Here is a 20,481-nt window from a genome sequence, read left to right as displayed (position 1 = left end):
AAGTATTTTTACTAGATTACTACTCAAGCCTTTTATTTTAAAATTACGTAAACCCTAATTTCTCTTTTTAAACTAACACAAAATTCCATGTTTGTTTCTTATGTGTTTTCAATACACGAATCGTCGCTTCTGCAGTCAGTGGGTTGCTTACTATCGGAAACACCGGGAAGTAACTCTTGATTATGCCCTCATACACCAGCAACTTGATGAGCTAAATACAAGCTGGGATAGAAATGAAGAAGCTCTTACATTGGAAGAGGTAAGAAAGGTATATTTATGGAATAAAAAGAACGAAATTATTCTTGTAAAAAAGTAGCTTGTTTCTGAACAGGAAACATTACTCATACAGTATATTCTAGTGCTTAAAAGTGGAATTTTCACGGAAACGATGGGTATACCTTATATATAAATATTTATAAGACAAATAAATATTTATAAGACATAATACCTTACCAAAGCGTATGCTGGCAATGACGTCTCTCTATTCTAATCCTTTTTTCTAAGCCTTTCACCATGTTCCTAATACCTTCACGAAGATTTACTTTATCTATGCTTGGATGAAACCAAGTATGGATAAAGTAAAGCTTAGAAAAAAGAGCAAGTATAGATAAAGTTCATTTTCACTTTTTTCAAAGTATGTGCTTGTTTGCGTACTTTTTGTTTCAAAATGACTCTACAAAAAATGATCTAAACTGGTAAGATCTGAAGGCCACAGCCTCTGTTGCTAAAAGGCTCCTCCAATATATTCAAGGTAGATTCTGTTATGTAGTATGTAACATAATGTAGTTATAACCAAAAGTGGTGCTCATTTTCTGCAGTAAAGCAACGAGCTTCTAGTTGATATCTTCGTAGTTCTTAGTGTCCCGTGTTTGTCAAGAACAGGTGCTCGATTATTTGTCGTCTTGATATGGCATATCAAACATCAGTTTTACAAAATGCAAAGGAAACTCGATAGATTCAGATTTCCATAGTCCCATATTGTATAATTTTTGCTATAGATATAGTATACACTTAAACGAAACCATGGCTGATCTGCAAAAAACACCTGATATTAGCTGGAAGTGTCTATTAACTATTATTATTAAGGATTTATAGTTTTAAAACTATAAACGTTATCTAACCCTTTTCCAGTTTTGAGAAATTCTCCGTCCCCCATACTCATCAAAATTGATTTATCAACCTCCTACAGATGACTGAGAAATACAACAATCAAAGATTAACTGCAAACAATGAAAAAACATAAAATTACGAGGTCTATAAATAAATCAATAGTCATATAGTGCCCTAACAGCAGATGAAAGTTGTTGCTCTTAAAAAACATTCAGGCCAATGTTTTATTCAGGTTCACATCTAGTTTAACTTCGCAGATTTCACATGTGCTATATTGTTGCTTTCTTCAAGAAACGAAATTTTATCATGCGTCCTAAAACGAGTGATATAAAGTTTTAGCAACAATGCACTGTGGAATTTCATTTCATATTGGGGCACAACGCGATTTTGAAAAATTCAAGAGGCCTTTTCAGAAGGCCTAGAATCAACTGAAGACGTTTCTTGCTTCAAAAGCCATCATCTAAAAAAACACATTAAAATGTGAACACAGTGAGGGATTTTTTCGAACAGATTGTATGATAAATCGTGAACTACAAAAGCGGGTGGTTTGTGTGAGGTCAGTTTGTAGAGTCATTAGGTTAATTGGAAGCAGAAAAGATGAAAAATATGCAACCGCCTTCCCCAAGAATCGAACCATAGACCTCTGGAATACCGGCCCAGCGTGCTACCGTTACACCGCGAAGGCACGCTAGGGAAGTGGTAGAAATGCCTTATAAGTTAACAAATAAACTAAGATGTTTCATGACAATATACCCTTCACACGACGCTTTTCGTAGCAGGAATTTTGGCTCAAAATGACCCTCTGCGCCCATATTCGCCTGACTTCAGCCCTATGACCTTTTCTTATTCCCCAGACTTAAACCCATTTAAAAGGATACCATTTAATAACCATAGAAAATATTAAAGAGGCCGTGATCGACAAAGTGAAGGATATTTTGAGTTTGGAGTATCAGCACTGCAATGAAGTGTCGGCTTCACGTCTCGGGCAACATGCAACTTGCCAAGAGAACTGCTTTGAAGGAGATTGAGTGGATTTGTAATTTAGATGTAAACAAAAATGCCCCTATAAAAAGACACGTTACTTTGTTTATGGAATTTCCATACAAGTGCGGTCCGCTTTAAACTTATACACCTTGCATATTTTACGTGTTTCACTACAGAAATTTATGGGAAACTTTACAATTAGTAGAATAGTCTAGCCCTGATTTTGGTTGAATCTTTTCTTAGGATAAATTTATCATAAGAGTAATTGGCTAACTAAGAGAATCTTCTGAAAATATAAACTGATAGTAATAATAATAAAACCAACTTGAAAAATTAATTAATAATAAACCAGTTTAATATTAAAATAATTTAGCAGTTTAATAATAAAAACCAGCTTGAAAGTAGGTTACATTAACTACGTAACAACAATAAATATTAATAATCATGTGTAAAATACAAATATGTACTGGTTGTTTTAAAAGGTTTGCAGGATTAAATATCATTTAAATGGTTGGTCACAAACCTATGCTTATAGCTTAACAAATGAATTGTAATAAGTTAAGTTTTCAGGCTTCTACAATTTTTGTTGCTTTATATTTTTTAAGAAAAAACATTCAAAATTTAAATATTTTTCGGAAGCCGTAGAAAAAAGAAATCAATGTTAAGAAAGTTTTTCATAGTCAAAATAATCAAAGAAACAGTATTCATTCTCTAAAGCGAAAAATGTTCCCAGCTACAAACATAAATTGAAGATAATATGCAAATATCATTAAAGATAACTACGCCAGTAAATTCCTGAATTAAAATTATAAGAGCTACAGAAAAACCTGGCTATATATGGTTTACAAATATCTTTTCCTAGAAATGCTATAGTTAAAAAATTTCATCTAACATAATTGAAGTGCTTTACGTCCGTATAAATGGGCTGTTCAGGCCATTTTTTAAACAAGAAAAATCATATAATATCACAATCTTTAGGTCACGTTTTTCTCACTTTGAAACCCTAACATATTCAATGCATTTATTAACTTGGAGCCATGGATTCAACCAAACTTTTAAATTACATATGGTCTTTAACGAAAATTTTCACCTTCACATAATGTTTCTAAGAAAACACTTTTGATTTCCCTCGGTGATTGCTTTTGTTCTTTTTCTGCAGATAATACATTACACCTTTTTTCCGCTTGGACTTTATGTTTCTTAAGCCCAAATACCAAGCCACTGAATACTTGCTTTCTTCAGATGCCACTAGCGATAGGATAGCTCAGATTCTTCGCTTCTTCATTTATCTTGAACAGGACTACCTAAGCGAGATAAATGATCGATCTCTACAAGTTTCTACTGGAAGTCCTGATGCTAAAATACCTTATTGCAAAGGACAGATATTAGGTGCAAAAAATGAAACACCTTTTGTTGAAAATGAAAGTAATAGTAAAATAACATCGACAATTTTATGACTAGTGTATCTCAACTTTATCAAGCCTGTTGACGACGAAACACAAATTTCTTCGTGCAGTAGAGTTACTGTAAAGAGGTTTTTCTATTTTCTGATCAGTCGCATTTTTGTTTCGAGTCTTATATGCACAGAATTTTCACAACCGCAGATAAAAATGAATACCTTGTATAGAAAATGAGATTTAAATAATCTAAAACATTTTCAGACTAATTTTTCTCGCTTTATTCAAAATGTAAACGAGAAAACTGACTAAATTCGTTTCATAAAATTATTGTAAGGAACATTTTTGTATTTTCTAATCAGTCAGCGTTTTGTTTCATGTTCTCGCATGAATGTTTTCACCAACTCATTCCAGACATAAAGGATGAATGAAATTCAAAAAGTTAGAATATAGACTTAGGTATAACTTATTTTAAAATGTAATTTATTAATTTGAGATTAGCTGGGACTATTCATAACTTCCTTTAATCATTGACTGCCACTATAATCTGTTAACTTAAAATAGGAACTTCAAGACCGTTGCCAATTCCCTCCCCATTTACTATCGTAACCCCTGTCGTCATCACCACACAGCATTTTCTGTATATAATTTCAAAGTGTAACTCAAGTCAGCCTTCATTCGCGTGCTTTTCATGAAGCAAAACTCGCTACACGGAAATGAAAATGGGTGGGAAAAAGTGCTTCGACCTCTTCTTCTTAGCTGTTGTTCTTCTAATGGTTTCGAGTCTAGTCGGACGTCGGAAACAACTTGAAATTCCTATTTTAAAATAATAGACTATAGTAGTTAATAAGAGTTCTCCTGTGAAAGAATTAGGAATCATCCAAAAGTGAAACAGCCTAGAAATGAATTTGATTTACATTTAAATGTGTCAGTAGAAAGATGTTTAAGTGGGCATGGACATACATTTTATGAGGTTCAGTTCGTTTACTGTTATTACTGTAAATATTTCTGTGAAACTGTCAGACTGCAAACTTCAAAAATTTTCTCTTATATTAATAAACAAAAATATCCAAGCTGAGCTTGAAATAAATTAAACAGTGTTAATCATACTTGTTTGCTGTCTGAATTAATCTTTTTTTTTTTTTTTTTTTTTTTTTTTTTTTTTTTTTTTTTTTTAAGAGAGATAATTCTTATTTTTGCACGGGTATAAATAATTTTACTGTTTTCTGGAATTATCGTATTTCATGTGCTGAAATCATATTTGAATAAATCTTTAGTGGTTTTCCTCTCTAGGAAACTGATACGGCAGATATCTTCAACGAGTTTTCAGAACGTTGTATTGAGTTACTGCGTGAACATCGTAAATATTTTCCTCCTCACAACGCTCATGCCTGGCACAAGTTGAAATTCCTGCTGAAGTATGTGTTCCTTTTTTTCAAGTTATCTCTTTATCACAACCATTATCTATTAAATAAAGCTCATATTTCCATGCTGTATTCTCCATAAAATGTGATTAGATCTCTAGGTACTTTATTTTGCTCTGATAAAATTTATTTTGCACAGATTAAATTATTTATTGAATAAAATTAGGTGAACAAAAAGATCTGTTTAAAAACTAAGGACATAAAATCATGTATATCAGTAGAAATATATAATCAATGCTGGTATTTTTTTTGTCAACTTAAAACCAATAAGATACAATAATACAGGATACAATAAGATACAATAATACATTTTACAATAATACAGGATTTTATCAGTACTTTTTAATGACAATACCAAATCATTCTAACAGGCAGGTAAAAGGGACTACATATTGTTTTAATTTGTAGTACCATATTCCAATTTCCTGCATTCACTTTAATTATTAATAATTGTTATGTTCAAGAGAACATTACAGAAAAATGTAAAGGTTTCTAGAACTCAATAAATCTACATCTGTGGACATAGGATTATGAAATTCATACGTAAATCGTTCAGAAATAAATAAAAGACGGCTGTTTAATTTTCTTTATTGTTCCTTTAATAAATTTACATTTTTCTCATGCAAAACTCAAGGGAAGCAGAATTTATTGTTGATACATAATTTTACAGGAAAACTCTGAGATATGAATCAATGCATGTTGCGTAAGAAATATTGTGCAAAAGTTTATTAGTCTTTCAAAATTTATAATGGATTTTGATAGGGTTAAAATAATTTTTTAACTAAAAGAATTATTTACGTACGAAATTAATAAACACGAAATACTGATAAACTAAGTTATGTAAAATTCTGAGCCACATGCTGTAGAACTATATTCTCTATATATATAAATTTATTTCTAGTAAAAGTAACGCAAAGGGAAAACGTACCAATTGTAGTGTGGGAATATGCGCATATATATTCCCTCATACTGTATGTTGCATATAATCCTTATTGTGTACAATCCTTGTTATGAATCAATAAACAGGGCCGTACCGCATGAACTGTTTGCAGCCACATCGTGGATTTTTAAGCTTATACGTGAGCTGCAAACTTTCTACTTGCGTCCTGTTGCGCTTCTAAAGAATTATAAGAATTTCCTGTTCAAGAAGTGGCATTTTATTCTCTTACAGTAATAATCATATTTTATTTTGTAGAATAAGTAAAGCTCCCAAATGTGACCATTGCATTCACGTGAGTTTAAATACCGGCATGAAGAATCATAATATGGAGATTTTGTACAGTTTATCCAGAACAGTGATATGGTATTGATTCCCTATGCCAAAGCCAAGACTATGAGATTTTTCTCGTCCATAGCTATGCTGTTTCCAAGAAATGATCTTCGCCACTTCATCTGAGATTTCATTTCAAGTCTTCTTTTATCCGTATGCGCTAAACACCCAACCTAAATGGATATAAAGGGAATTTAATGTCTTCAACCCTGTTAGCGGTAGACATTACAATGGTTACAAGATAAAAGAAATGACTTTGAATCGCCTCTTTTCACCAACCAGAGAATAACTTAGTACCAACAGCAAATAGTAGAAGATAGCTACGCAGAATATTAAATGTGCGTTGTATGTACTTTCCCCCGAAGTGACTATATTCATGTTTGGTCTTGCAAAAGAGCTATTCAAATAACTGAATTTACAATAATTAAAGTCTTACAGCAAGGCAAAGGGACTTAATTCGGTTTTCTTCTCGCTTGCAAAATGACCAGATTAAAATTTTGATTTAAAACCAAACAATCTAGAAAAGGCTTTGTGTTCAAAACATTCGCAAAGCATGGCTGTAGAAGAGTTCTGCTTGAAATGTAAAAAGTTATTACCTAATCACTTTCAAAGTAATACTTATTAAAACTCATACAATTGCTCCATCGCTTCTGGTAGTTCTAGAAGTAGTAGTAGAATGCCAGTTTCGGCAATTTTCCATAGAGTAATTTCTGCGTCATTTTGACTAGTTTAGTTGCCTGAAAACGTTGACCTCGTAAAACCATCTTGATAAGAAAGGACTGAGAAGTCAAAGAGGGAGAAATCGTAGAAATAACGGAACCGTGGCATAACAAGGACAACTCAAACCTCTTTACTGAGAAGCCCTCTGATCAAAATGGGAATTAGAACCGAACGCTGGAAAGACGCTTTAACTCAGTTTGCGGATAGAAGCGAACTTAGCGAAAGGAATCATTTGAAAATAATTCGTAGGGCAAAAACGATTCTGGATTTTGATTTTGACACAAGCGCCAGACTTTTATGGCCGGAAGAGTTATTAAGTTGCTCGTACTTCATCTTGGAAATAAAATTCTTTTCTAACGTAAATATCCAAAAAGCTACTGTGTTGAAAGTTTACAAAGACAACTGAAAGTAATTTTCAACTAAATAAATAACCTTCTGACGTAAAAATACAAGTCTGTCTACGTGTTTTTCCTCCTTTCCTTACTTTCCACGCTTTGCATCAGATTTCCATATTATGAAACTTTTAAGCTACAAACAGTACACCGGGGAAGGGGCGGACAGAGGCCATAGAATAAGAATTAATTAAGCAAATAGGAAATTAAATTTCAAAATTTTCTTAATGTTTTTTTCCCCAATTTTTAAAAGGCAGGTCGACTGTAAATTTTACTTCTGAATTGGAATGTGCAGTTATTTCAAATTAAGTCGCATCTTTCAGGATTACGCATTATGGGACAAATAGAGTAACGCATGATGGTAATAAACTCAATACCCTTTATCATTATTATTAAAATTATGCTCTGAAGTAAAATTCTATATTTTTTTTAACTGAGAATAATATTAATTTTGCATTTCGAGACATTTTATGATGAACAACTAGCACTCTAATTACCGTATATTCCGGAGCACAAAGCGCACTTTTAATACAAAAAATAAGATTGAAATTTAAGGGTGCCTGGATATAAAAATATAGATATATAAATAAATATATATATAAAAATTAGGAAAAGAAGAGTATACAGAAATCAGATTTCTATATCTGTATAAATGTTGTTTATTTAAAAGAAATGACGCACCTTTAAAAATTTTCATTATCAAATTATTTCCTTTACATAAAGCATATTAATTATTGTGCTTTCATTCATTCAGAGAAAACATATGACTCCTAATTGCGCGAATTCATTCGCGTCCGAAGTTCTTACCCCGTGTTATGTCCCCCTTATCGCGAAACCCTAAACTAATATTCTTGTACACAGCTGCACTGAATACAACCCATCCTCTTTGTAGAATTATTTAATTAAGCATTTCCCCCACATACATATCGTTTCCCTTAGCGCTTGTCCATTCCGTATGCCCTTGTTCGAAATTCTGGGGAAAATGTTCGCATGAATGACTTCAGAAGATTAGAGCATAAAGAAAACGGTGCACGTTATACGGAAAATATACCTAAAAATTCAAATATGTAGTTTGAAATTATACACCAGGGCGCATTATACGCCAAAATATACGGTACTCATAAATGCTTGCAATACCTTCTTAAATAGGTTTTAACGTTTTATCTTTATGAGTTTATCCACCATTTAATACAAAAAATAAATAAAATAATACTACGTTTGAGAAAACTTAGGGTTCGGTGACTTTAAGCATTATTATAAAATTTACTTTACCTGGAAAATATATCTTCTTTTGTGTAATATCATCTCATTAATCATTGTCATCTTTATCATATCACCTGCACATGTACTTCCTTTGCTTAGCGAGACTATATTTTAATCGTCTTCAGTTTTTTTTTTCTTTTCTTTTCGTTATATCTAATAGTTTTATTTTTTATATTTCTTTACTTCAATATTTTTCTTTTCTTCAAATATTTCTCTTTTCTTTATATTACATCTTTACAATTACTAATGCTTTCGGCATCATAATTACTTTAACTGCCTTCTTTTATATTATAATGATGTCTTTATATAATTTACAGTTCGCGCATTTTAATTTCCGCTATTTTCAGAATCTTAATAAATTTTCCAGTCTTTCATTTTTCGAGTTAATAGTATTCTCTTACAATTTTGTGCAGAATATGGTTGCAATCTCTCTCGCAGAACTGCTGCATTGACCATAAATGAGGTTTTCTTGCATATTTAAAAACGCACATTATCTTCTGAACGTCTATTAACAGAAACCTCAACAATACAGTGTCTGCCTTTTATTTCATAGTAAGACAATGAATAAAAAATATTTTAAGGTAAATTTTGTCATTTTCTAGGTTAACATTATTATCATTCTCCTTATACAATTAAGTTCGAAGCTATGCAGTAAACAACCGAAATTATCTATTTTTCGTGTATTAAATTCTCAGCATGCGTCCTAATAACATCGTGGTTAACTAAAATATAGCCTTTCAATAGAAAACCTTTTCTTATCTCTGATCAGGCTTTCGTAAGGTGTTAAAGGACTTATCTTGTATGTATATATAGAGACACAATAGGGTGCAAAGTGTTAAAATACGGAAAGAGTTCTATGGAAGTTGATTATATCAATAAATATGGTCATAAATTCAGTTTAATTCTCATACTTTTATGACATATTGGTATTTATATTCATGTGTATTAATTACTAGTTTAAATATTGGGTTATAAACGAAGGATTTCATAGAATGGTACGCATTTCAGGTATATTAAATAAATGTTAGAAACACAAATTTATAAAAAAAATTGAAGTAAACAACTACATGACTCTTATACGGCCTATTAAATTATACACACATTTTCCTGCACTTCATTTAATCTTATTTATTCGAATTATTTTAATTTAATTAACCGATCTCTCAAGAAAAGTTGAAAATGATATCAAAAACTGCAAATTTTCATTAAATATCCCGGCCAATTTTTGTCGTAAAGAAGTTAAATTTCTTGGATTTTTACTTTCTTATAACGAGTATAAAACTTTTCCAGGTGTAAGTATAGGAAACAAGAGACGGCCATTAAAAGTTAGATTTCGTTATTTGTCCAAAATAATTTTTTTTACATTTGACATTACCAAAACATAAATATTTTTATTATTCAAAACACTTTTGTAATAGATTATGACCAACGATTACGATAACAAAGGCCGGGTACGAACTTTTAAGCTGGATAAGGAAAGCGGGTACATATAAATATACATATATATATATATATATATATATATATATTAATGCGTAGAAGTAAACACTGGATCTTTTAACAGCTTTCAATATCTGTCATGACTGAGAAGACAGTAGTGGCTTAGGGTGACGCAGTTAACACAATTGAGCTTGAAGTAACGCCATCTTTATTTTCACGCGCATCAAACCATCATAGTAGAGATTTATCCAATCATAATTAAGTACGATAATTTTCATAAACACTGGTTTTAACAGTATGACGTAAGTATTTTGGACAGGACGGCATAAGCGGAATGACGTAGTTGTTGTGCCAAGAGTATTTATACTATGTATGATGGAGAGAGTACTCTAAGCTATGATTGGTTAATTTTAGGTTGTTATGTAACATGGAAAGATCTCGAATTTGGGAGAACAGATGAATTTAGGTCACCAAGTATTCTTAAAACAACCATCGTATTTTATTATATCTTACATATATATATACTCTTGGTAATGCTGGTTGTAATAAAAAGAGGAGGTACACAATTAGATGTTATAGCAATTTCGTATACAAAATTTCAACGTTCTACGGTTAATCGGTTTTAAGTTACGCGAGATATATACATACGTACGTACGCACACACGGTCAAGAAAACATCCCTTGGAATCCATCTTAAATCCATTTTTCAATCCGTTCTGGAAAAAAAAAAAAAAAAAAAAAAAAAAAGAGTCCTTTATTTTGTGCGTACGGACAAGCGCAATGCAAAAAAAATCTTCCAAATGGATTCGGGAGCAGTCAAATTGGATATTTCCGTTGAAATATGATACCCGAAATTTTACGCGATTGCAATATACCCTGTACTTTATACAAAGAAGTAAAAATAATTGCGTAGACTTTAATGTAATTTAGGTATACATATAGTTTAGATAAGTATAAATTTTAACAGTTGTTTATCTTTAGAAACTGCAGTGCTTTTAGTTACCTATTTTGTAATCCCATGTAAAATATTTTTGTTTCATCTGAATATATAAATTTAATACGACATAAATATCCTGTTTTTAAGGTAAACATTTAAACCTTTCTTTAGAAGCTACTAGAGGTAACTATATGTTTTGGCATACTTAAATAACTTTCGCAATTACTAAATTGCTGCCACATATTTGAAATTAAATTTTTCACAGCTAAAATAAGAATAACAACTCAGCAACTGAATTATAATCAGAAAACTAATGCTTTTATTTCTCATATTTTAAATAAAAACTTGAGGAGAAAATATCTTGCTTATTGGTTATAATGTAACTTTGTCATAGATTTAAAACAGGAATGTATGGAAAGGTATAATTAAATTTCCAGATGTATGTATTTTCCTTAATCTTTAAATAAAATCTTTAATAAAATTTACAATAAAAACACAAATATTTGTTTTAAATTATGGTATAAATCATACTAAGAACATTGCTAATGGAAGAAACGAAAAGAACACTAATGGACTGATCTTGCCAACGTTTTGTGTGTTTACAGAAGCACAAAATGAAATAAAAGAGATTTTAAGGATAAACATAAAAAATAAGGATTTGAGACCATTAAAAAAATTAATGGATCTCACAAAGGCGCTCAAACTCTCTTATAATTTTTTCCTTTAGATGTGTGTCCTTTCTGTATTCGATGAACGCCTTCAAGTCATGCTTTCCATTTAGGAATGAGCTGCATGTTGAAGTGACAGGCAATCTAAAGGTAAAGCATTAAAATTTGTGTTTTCTTTTAAGTAATGCATTAAATTTATTAGTAATGCGTGAGACAGTGAATAGTATTTTTGAAATGAAAAGTACAATTAACAATCCCCTCAGTGCAAGAACAATCTGTATTCGTTAATGCATCTATCTAAATATTTATTTATAAATACATAGGTCATAATCCTATATGATATTTTCCATGAATATTTATATGTAATCTTGAGAAGAATTGATCTCAGACTGCATTTGATTCCTTTACTTCCTTCTTCTCTCGGATAGATGTCTAAGTACTTATTTCTATTTAAATGGCCTGTTATAAAAGTTCTATATGTGACGAAATAACCTGTTAAATTTTCTGCTCTATCTGTATAGTAAATAAAGGTCCACTCTTCACAAGTTTTAACGTATATATTAAGGTCTGGTCCCGTATTTCTTGTCCAATAACAAAATGATAATTCGAAATATTAAATAACGAAATACATAGAAATAGAAATAGAAATTTAATAAATTATGTTACATTATACAAGTAGTTTTATCTAAAATAAACCACTCCAAGGAAAGAATTTAATAAAAAATAATAGGATAAATTCCAGTGAGTTTTTCATTTGGAAGACTAAATAGCAAACCAAAAAAAAAGAGAGAGAGGGAGAAATTTATGTCAATCTAGGTGAGACGTTTTATTTATGTCTCACACAGGTTGACATAGATTTTAGTGTATGACCTACCTGTGTGAAACATTTTATTTACCCACACAAAAAGATATTCGCTTTCGTACTCAGAGCTGTGTTGAAAAATTAGACACATTTTTATTTCAGAAGAAAGCTTGTGCAGTTCAAAGTTTTTTTTGCATAAAAATAATGCAGAAGTGCTGCATTTTATATGCATCAATGTCACATCCGCATTTGTTCCCTTGAGGCTAATTTCGAAATACAGAAAATTGTTAAGCCCAAAAACCCTATTCATATCATATTATATCTTCATCAACCCGGATCTAAAGTTAATATTTATGTACAGCAAAACTTCGGTTTGCGAATCTAAGCCATTTGTCAACTAAACCATTCCCAACAGGAAAATATATTTCCAATAAGAATTAATGTAAAATGGATTAGTTCATTCCTGAAACAAAGATAACTGCTTGTTTAAACTATAGCAACAGCACAATTAAGAAGGTAAAATATAAAATGGCTTAATTTAATATTATCGTAACGTGTACGACATAAGTCGTCAATGACATGAGTCAAAAGTGATGAGTAACAGAAAGGTAAGATATGTTATTGTTTGGATAAAGCGTTTCCCTATTTAGTATTTCTTAGCGCCCTTCAATTCAGACTGAGCCTCACTGCATCTTTATTTTATTCAAATTTCGTCCAGGATGGTTTGTCATTGTCAACGTTTTAATAGTTTCTAAAGTAAAAGACATCATTTATCATTGAAAATGCGGATGCTGTAACTTGCTTCTGCTTTATCAAGGTGTGATATAGTTAAATGAAAACTTTGAATCTTACCACGTTTTGCACAAACTTTGATGATCAAATAACTGGGATCATCATTTTTTCCTTTCCTTTCTACTGAAGCTATTTGCTCCACAATCATCTTTCGTTGCTGCTTTAGAAAATATTCTATTTCTTTGTTGTTATTTTATGGTCCTCTAGTAATTTCTCCAAGTCTTCATTTTAAATTTCCATAATTGAGATACAGGCATAATATCACACATAATCAAAAGGTAAATAAGTCGTTAAGTTGTCGAAGCCTTTAAACTGCTATTTTGTCATAATTTAATTGTAATTAATTTTGTCATAATTTAATAATTGCCTTTAAATTGCTATTTTGTCTACAGGCTATTTTGTCATAATTTCCACTAAGCCTAATCCATAATCTCGTTCATCACTTTCTTCCAGGCTTTGTTAAGGAGATGTAAGCAACAAGAAATATTAGAAATTATGCATCCATAAATCCCTGCATGTTAAATCCGTGCCATAGATTATCTTAAAACCCCTCTGAAAACCACTTATTGCAGACTTGCATGTTCGTAATTCGAGATACCGTTCGTCATCAGAGACAGATTTTGTTCAGATAATTTGTTCGTGAACCAAATAGTTGGCGATGAAATGCGTTCGTGATCCGATATTCAAATGTATTTATTTTGTTTAGAAACTCATCTCCGTTTGATACAATCAAACGGTTTTTAAAGTTAACAGCATAGGCTGCAACTGAAGTTTTAAGTTATATATTAATTGTAATAGCATAAGTGTGTTATCCATTGAAAGAATCTGCCATTAATATTAATTTTAGAATTTCCAGAATGTTTGAAAATTTGAGTTGTATACTACTTTCTTATCACCTTATATAATAAACAGGCAGGCTTCTGATTAACACTCCCAGTCACATCATGGTTATATCTGTTTGCAAAGGTCACTTAACGCGAGACTTTATAAGTCAGAAGAAATTATTTCGAAAGCGTTTAAGAGCTTTAAATAGCTCTGATTGTATAACAGCTGGTCTTGGGAGAAAAGGCTCTTAGTTCGATCTATTTGGAGCCTAGATCTTTTCAACTATGTCCAAAGGAACAAAACTTTTGGAGGGATAGCTGAACTACCTACCATCGTTTCACATCGCACATTTAGATAATATACAGTGCGTCCCGGACGTTTCCGTACTCTGATCAAACTTTTCGTGATTTAATGTAATGAACTCCACTGGCATGCTTTCATAATTATGTCATGTACATCGTTGGTACATGAAGCAACTTAACTCTACTCCACTGTTTTAATAAAACATCTGTTTTAAAGTCTCATCTAAAGAAACAATTTAGATACGAAATTCTCTGGCACTCTGAATGACTAAAAGTGGTCTTATGTTAAGAATGGAAATCAGACATCCATGAAGATATCTGCATGTCCATGCTATCGAATATCATAAACATTTCCTATAACTTTTAAATGCGTAATATGGTTTTGTATACCGGCTAACAAAAATAACAGACAGTAATGTTTGCTATTTTAATTAAGTTTATTTTAATTAATACGTTATTTCATGTGATGAAACTTTCCTTCCCTTATCTATTCCTCCAGAAAATGTAAATTAAGTGAGTTTAATTAACAAGCGAGAATTAATTAAATTTAGGGAAAGAGTTTTGGCAACTTAGACTTAAAGCCTGATGATTTTGTGTCTTCCTGAAGAAGTGTTCTACTGCTTGTTGTGAGTAAACTTTTCACTTAATTGTTACCGCATTAACACAGAAGCTGGGATTTTAGTCTTTAATATTTTAATTTGTAAATATGAGCTGTTTTCTACTATCAAGCCGTAAGCAACCGAACTTTAGTTGACTATTTTATTTAGGTATAATCTTCAAATTAAAGTACCAATTAATATATTAATAGTTTCTATAAGGTTCTTGTTATTATTTTGGGCTTTAGGATCTTAAGTCAAGACGGGACGAAAAGTCATCTGGCAATGTAAGGTACTCAGTGCATATTAAATGTATCTGGAATGAAACGTTGAACACTGGCAAACGTAAAGTGAAGATGAACATTCTAAAGACTTCGAGTATGGAATTTGAAGGTTCTTCTTTGCGAAAATAGGTATTCCTGATGAAGTTATCTGCTGTCGAAGCCTGCACTTCGATAGCAGTCCACATTTAAGGATTAAAAGTCGAATAAAACTTGGTACGACCTACTTATACAAGTTCTGTGCGATCTTACTGAATACACCTTTTAAAATCTCAACTTTTACAAGCTCTATACTTTTTGACGTGGTTTCAATAATAAATTCATTCTCTCCGTAGTAGTCTACCTCTATAGCTTTTGACGTGATTTCAAGTATGGGCTCAGTATTACCGTAGTTGAATAGTCTAGCTCTATAGATTTTGACACTATTTCACATACCGAATCTCATGAACATTAATAGCAGGATGATGACCTTTTACAGTTGGCGCTGTCACAACCTAAAATAAAACCTTAAAATATTTCTCAGTTAAAGGAAGATTCTTATCGTAGAATACTAGTTAGTAATGTAATAATTTTAATGTGAAATAATATGCAGAGTAAAACCAATTCATTTTTCTAGTGCCGAAGATATAGCAGTTTAATTGTTTCAGGATTGAAATCTTCAATAAAAATTTAATGTAACATTTCAAAAGGCAAAATGCTGCATTATTCCAACTCACAAATAATTTAAGCTGAAAGAAAAAATCCTGATTTTCATTTCTGAGAAGTTATGAAATAAAAACGTATACGCTCAAAAATTATTTCATTTCTTGTATAAAATTAAAACCCTTACTATGTTCATTAAAGTTGTTTATAAGAATAGTTTTGTATTTACTTAGAATTATTTCTCTGCATTTTTAAGTAATGAAAAACTGGTTATAAAAGCAGTTTTAAACAAGTTAGTTAGAAAAATAATTTTAAATTAGTTGCAAAACTATTTTAAAATAAAATTAATAAAACAGTTTTATAGTTTTCAGAATTACATTTCTCCCCTTCATTACTTTCTGTAGATGATAATATAAAGAATTTGCATCTTTGTTACAAATCAGCTCAAATGTCTTATAAATAAAAAAAATCAAATATAAAATAAAAAGCTTATAAATTTATCTTTTTTGCAGAGAGGTACAATGGAATGGATGCAGGAAATCCAAAAGAGATTCCGTCGGGATCCGGTACGTAAATTAAATCAATTGTTTCAGTAATTTTCAGAAATATTTTTGCAATACTTACCAACGTTTCTTACGAAAAATTTAATATGTATTCATTATTAGAAAGAAGATAATGCTTGTATTTTCTATGAGGTCAAGATTAATCTCCTGTCAGTGTCTTCAATTCTTATAGTGCCATAAAAATTATTTATGCGTGAGAAAATGATGAAAATCTCTGAATATCATTCGGAATAAAACATCAAATAAAGCATCGAAACAATAAGCATTTCATTTCATTTTAATTGTTTTAAACTAGAGTTTTGAGGAAGTGAGGCTAGTGTAATTAATCTCAATAAAAATTCCAAGCTAGCACTTATTCTTGAAAGGGGGTGCTTATTAAATTTTCCGATTCTCTCGGTAACTTCGTTACCGTGTAAGACTTGCAAGAATTACCTCTCAAATAAAATAACACAGAACTCCTAATTAAAAAAAATACTTGACCTTAAGTTTCAACAGATTAAAAAAAAGCGAAATAAATCAGGCGAAATAAAGTTAGGGCGAAATAAAATTTTTCCCTAAATTAGGAATTCTGGTTATTCAGTTTTATTTCCTTTCTTTTTTATAATTCGTGATTTGTTTGAAATAGTATATTACGATATATAGTAATAACTATAGGTAACTGATGTCCTACAGTACCTTCAAAAATTTTTCTAAGAGTAAATGGCTAATATTTTCTCTGCAACACTAGGGAAACATCGGAATATCCAGACCTATGACTGTACCTTGATAATTTTATCTCTTAATAGATTCTCTGGAACATAATGTACAAAAATATTATCAATGTCCAAAGATTTCTTCGATTGAAGTCGAAAATCTGCAATATTGTATATATATTCTCGTCTGAAACAGATTTGTTGTGCTGTATCGTATGAATTTCAGATGAAGTCAATTTTACAGTCTTTAATTATTATTAAACTGATTTATGTATCCTATTTTAGCTAATAAGACCGGATATTTTCGCTAAAAAATGTATCTCAAAATCCAAACACGTCTTACACGCAGAAGCTTGAAATTTAACTTAGAATTTTCGCCGTGTATAATTTTTTTACTTTAAGTTTTCTGTCTAAGATATGATTTAGAAAATAATATGTAACTAACTGAAATGTAGGTAAGTTTAATGAATTATGAAAAGAAAACTGGTAGATTGTGCGTTATGTTTATTATTCCTTAACAAATAGTCCATAAGTTATATGTGATTTAACGAAACAGTTTAACGAAATTTGTTCTGCTCAAATTAGTGATTATCGAAGGCTTCCCTCTATGCTATGATGAATACGAATCAGTTATTTTTAGAAAGTCATCCATGAAGGCATCCCTTCTCTCAGGCAGGAAGCCCCGCATATGCTTTGTTTCAGTTAATTAACCTAACCTATTTAACCCTCTATATTACAATCTTGAAGATATAATTTTACAGGCGATACTTCTATGAAAGCAAGAACTTTCATAGTTCATGAGTGTTTATCGGCAGGAGCAAAATTAAAACACAGAAAACTTTCATCTCTTTGGAACCAGAGAACACAGCATTGGGTTCATCTAAGGATCTGACTACGGAAATAGCCTGACTACAGTATCTAATAATCTGGAATATCAGATATCTTCAACACAGGAATTGACATGTCTATGAATAGGTTCAGCAGACATCCTGAAACTGAACCGATAAATTACAAAAAATTTCCACTTGCCGTCCACTACTCCGTAAGTGACTATGACTGTAAAACATAACGTTTTTAACTCCTTACAACGATAAATGCAAAAATAGAAGAGATTCCAAAAGAAACATTTTTTGTCCCTAAAGATGACCTTAAGGATAATCTTTAAAGATGAGTCAAAACCGTAATAGTAACCATTTATATATTTTTAATATGTATAATTGTTTTACAAAAATATTCCTTAATTCGTTTTCAATCAGTAATGCGTAAGATGCTGGAAAATTATTTCCGTCAGTGAAGAATTGTGTTTCCTCTAAAATACTTTTCCTAGAAGTACCCTTGGAAAAACATTCCATCTTAACGCTTAATTAGCTATACGGCCGTTTTTATGGTGTCAGGTGCATAAGAGCTAGTTTCACTTAAATGTCCTCTATGAAGGCATACCTCTTTTGGCATATAGCAATCGTGTGCTTCGCCATCGTTAAATTAACTAATCAACCGATCATATTTTAGAAGTGTTAAACTGTTCCAAATGTACTAATTATGGGGCTTACTTAAAAGTTCTGTATCTACCTCTATTTCTCTTTCTGAATATTATTCACAGTAGCCCAGTACTGACTTTTGTGAAAGTTATACATTGACGTGTTTGGATTTATAGTCGGACAGCCATGACCTTCTGTACTTGGTCGCAGCTAGTGGAAATATCCAGTATATACTTTCTCTCTATTTTCAGTATCACTGTGAAAATTCAACGGAAATAAATTATTGAATTTTTTTTTAAATCGGGAAGATCCCTAGGGAAACAGTTGAAAGATTACTGTATGTATATAGGGATAAAATGCTTCAATATTTCGCCGGTAAAAGAGGTATCACCCGAGGAAAAATTGGCCGAGTTTGCTCTTGAAGCAGTGATTTTGCTCCAGAAAAATGCCCGAATGCACGCTTTTGCTGTGATATAGGCAGCACCGAGTGAAATTGATTTGTCATCTCTTAGAATACTCTACATATAGCTTACATATAATGACTTAATGATTTCTGCATTTTCTAAAAAGGTAATTCCATGGGAGTGAAGGAGAGATTTTTTTTTCAAATTTCGAGGAAGTGAAAATCACTGCACCCGCAGGGCTAAATAGATTGCCTCGGAAAAATTTATTTTGTATTTCTGCGCGTGTTTCTGTCAAAAGAATAATTTAGTCTGAAGAAGTTATATTTAAAAAAAAGTACTTGGACCCAAGAATGATCGTGTTTTGAACAAAAGAATTGGTCTAAAAACGTTTTAACAAGCTTACGCATAATATCAGTATTCTATGAAGTTTAAAATAATTACTTTAAAGCCTGAAATGATTATTGATGTTTTTAAAAACCAATTTATACTTCAATAAATCTTCCGCATTATACGTGTAGATTGCAATTTTGAAATTGAAAGTGTAATTGTGTAAAAATGGGTATTAAACTGGGTGGGGGGTAATTTAATTTACTTAAAAGTTATTTTATATTCAATCAATTATCCTATCGCTCTTGCTTTCAACTCATAATTCCTTGCCAGAGTGCAAATTGACTAGCCCTCGTGTATTCAAATTAAGCAGAAGAAAAGAAGTATTTAAAGGAAGGTTTTGGAAGGTAAAATCAGAGCGTATTCTGCCTGCTTGAAGGCCACGTTGCAAAACTTGATTCTCTAGCGATTAGATTTATGTTGCTTTCAGTTGTTCTTGCCATTACGCTGGTTTACGCCGAACTTTCGAATCAGAGCTAGCTTGCGGCATAGTTAAACTGGGAAGCCGTTAGGTTATACTTAACTTCATTAATTTTTTTAAGTTATTCATTACCTTTTGAGTTAACCTAAAATTGCTGGCTTTTATAAGCACGAGTTGGTGCCGACTGTAAACCTTATTGGAGTTAATAATAATTTCCTTCTCCTTACTTTGTAGTACTTCAAAAGACTTGATGATAATTCACCAAACAACCTTCAAAGTCGAGTACATTTGATGATAGCAAAGGGAGTACGACATTACAAAAAACTTCCAGCCATTCTTTATAATCTTTTTCGTTTTTTAAATTTCAAACTTAGAGTTTAACTTTATCATTATATTTTCGATTAATATATGCTTTACTATTTATTTAAAAATCATTATTTATTTCTTGACCTGAACATTTGTTTTTCGAAATTCATAAAACCATATTCAATACTTCAGACAATTCAGTATTTTAACTTTTAACGAGATATTTTTTTATATCTCGTTAAAAGTTAAAATACTGAATATATTTTTGTATATTTAACGAATGTGTTATAACTCTTGACAGAACAATTTTCATAAATGCCTTAAATTTAGTGAGGTTTCTACTTATACTACCAATCTGCTATGCTGAACTAATTATCATTAACAG

General features: G+C 31.2%; 1 protein-coding gene across 3 annotated transcripts in view; it reads left to right on the top strand.

Moving 5' to 3' along the window:
• Window positions 1-20,481, top strand: part of LOC118186652 (BAI1-associated protein 3-like) — a 600,433-nt gene that overhangs the window by 452,175 nt on the left and 127,777 nt on the right. For all 3 annotated transcript variants that reach the window (XM_085808773.1, XM_085808772.1, XM_085808771.1), the window contains 4 exons: window positions 136-259; window positions 4,785-4,909; window positions 11,665-11,755; window positions 16,358-16,411. In XM_085808773.1, the coding sequence (XP_085664899.1) occupies window positions 136-259; window positions 4,785-4,909; window positions 11,665-11,755; window positions 16,358-16,411 (394 nt within the window). The remainder of the gene's footprint in view (window positions 1-135; window positions 260-4,784; window positions 4,910-11,664; window positions 11,756-16,357; window positions 16,412-20,481) is intronic.

The sequence above is a fragment of the Stegodyphus dumicola genome, chromosome X2 (genome assembly GCF_044657685.1).
Source record: "Stegodyphus dumicola isolate Sdum_Otavi_A_Nest chromosome X2, ASM4465768v1".
Classification (NCBI taxonomy): Eukaryota; Metazoa; Arthropoda; class Arachnida; order Araneae; family Eresidae; genus Stegodyphus; species Stegodyphus dumicola.
Note: the sequence above shows the minus strand (reverse complement) of the source record. Positions and strands in the feature narration are given on the sequence as shown.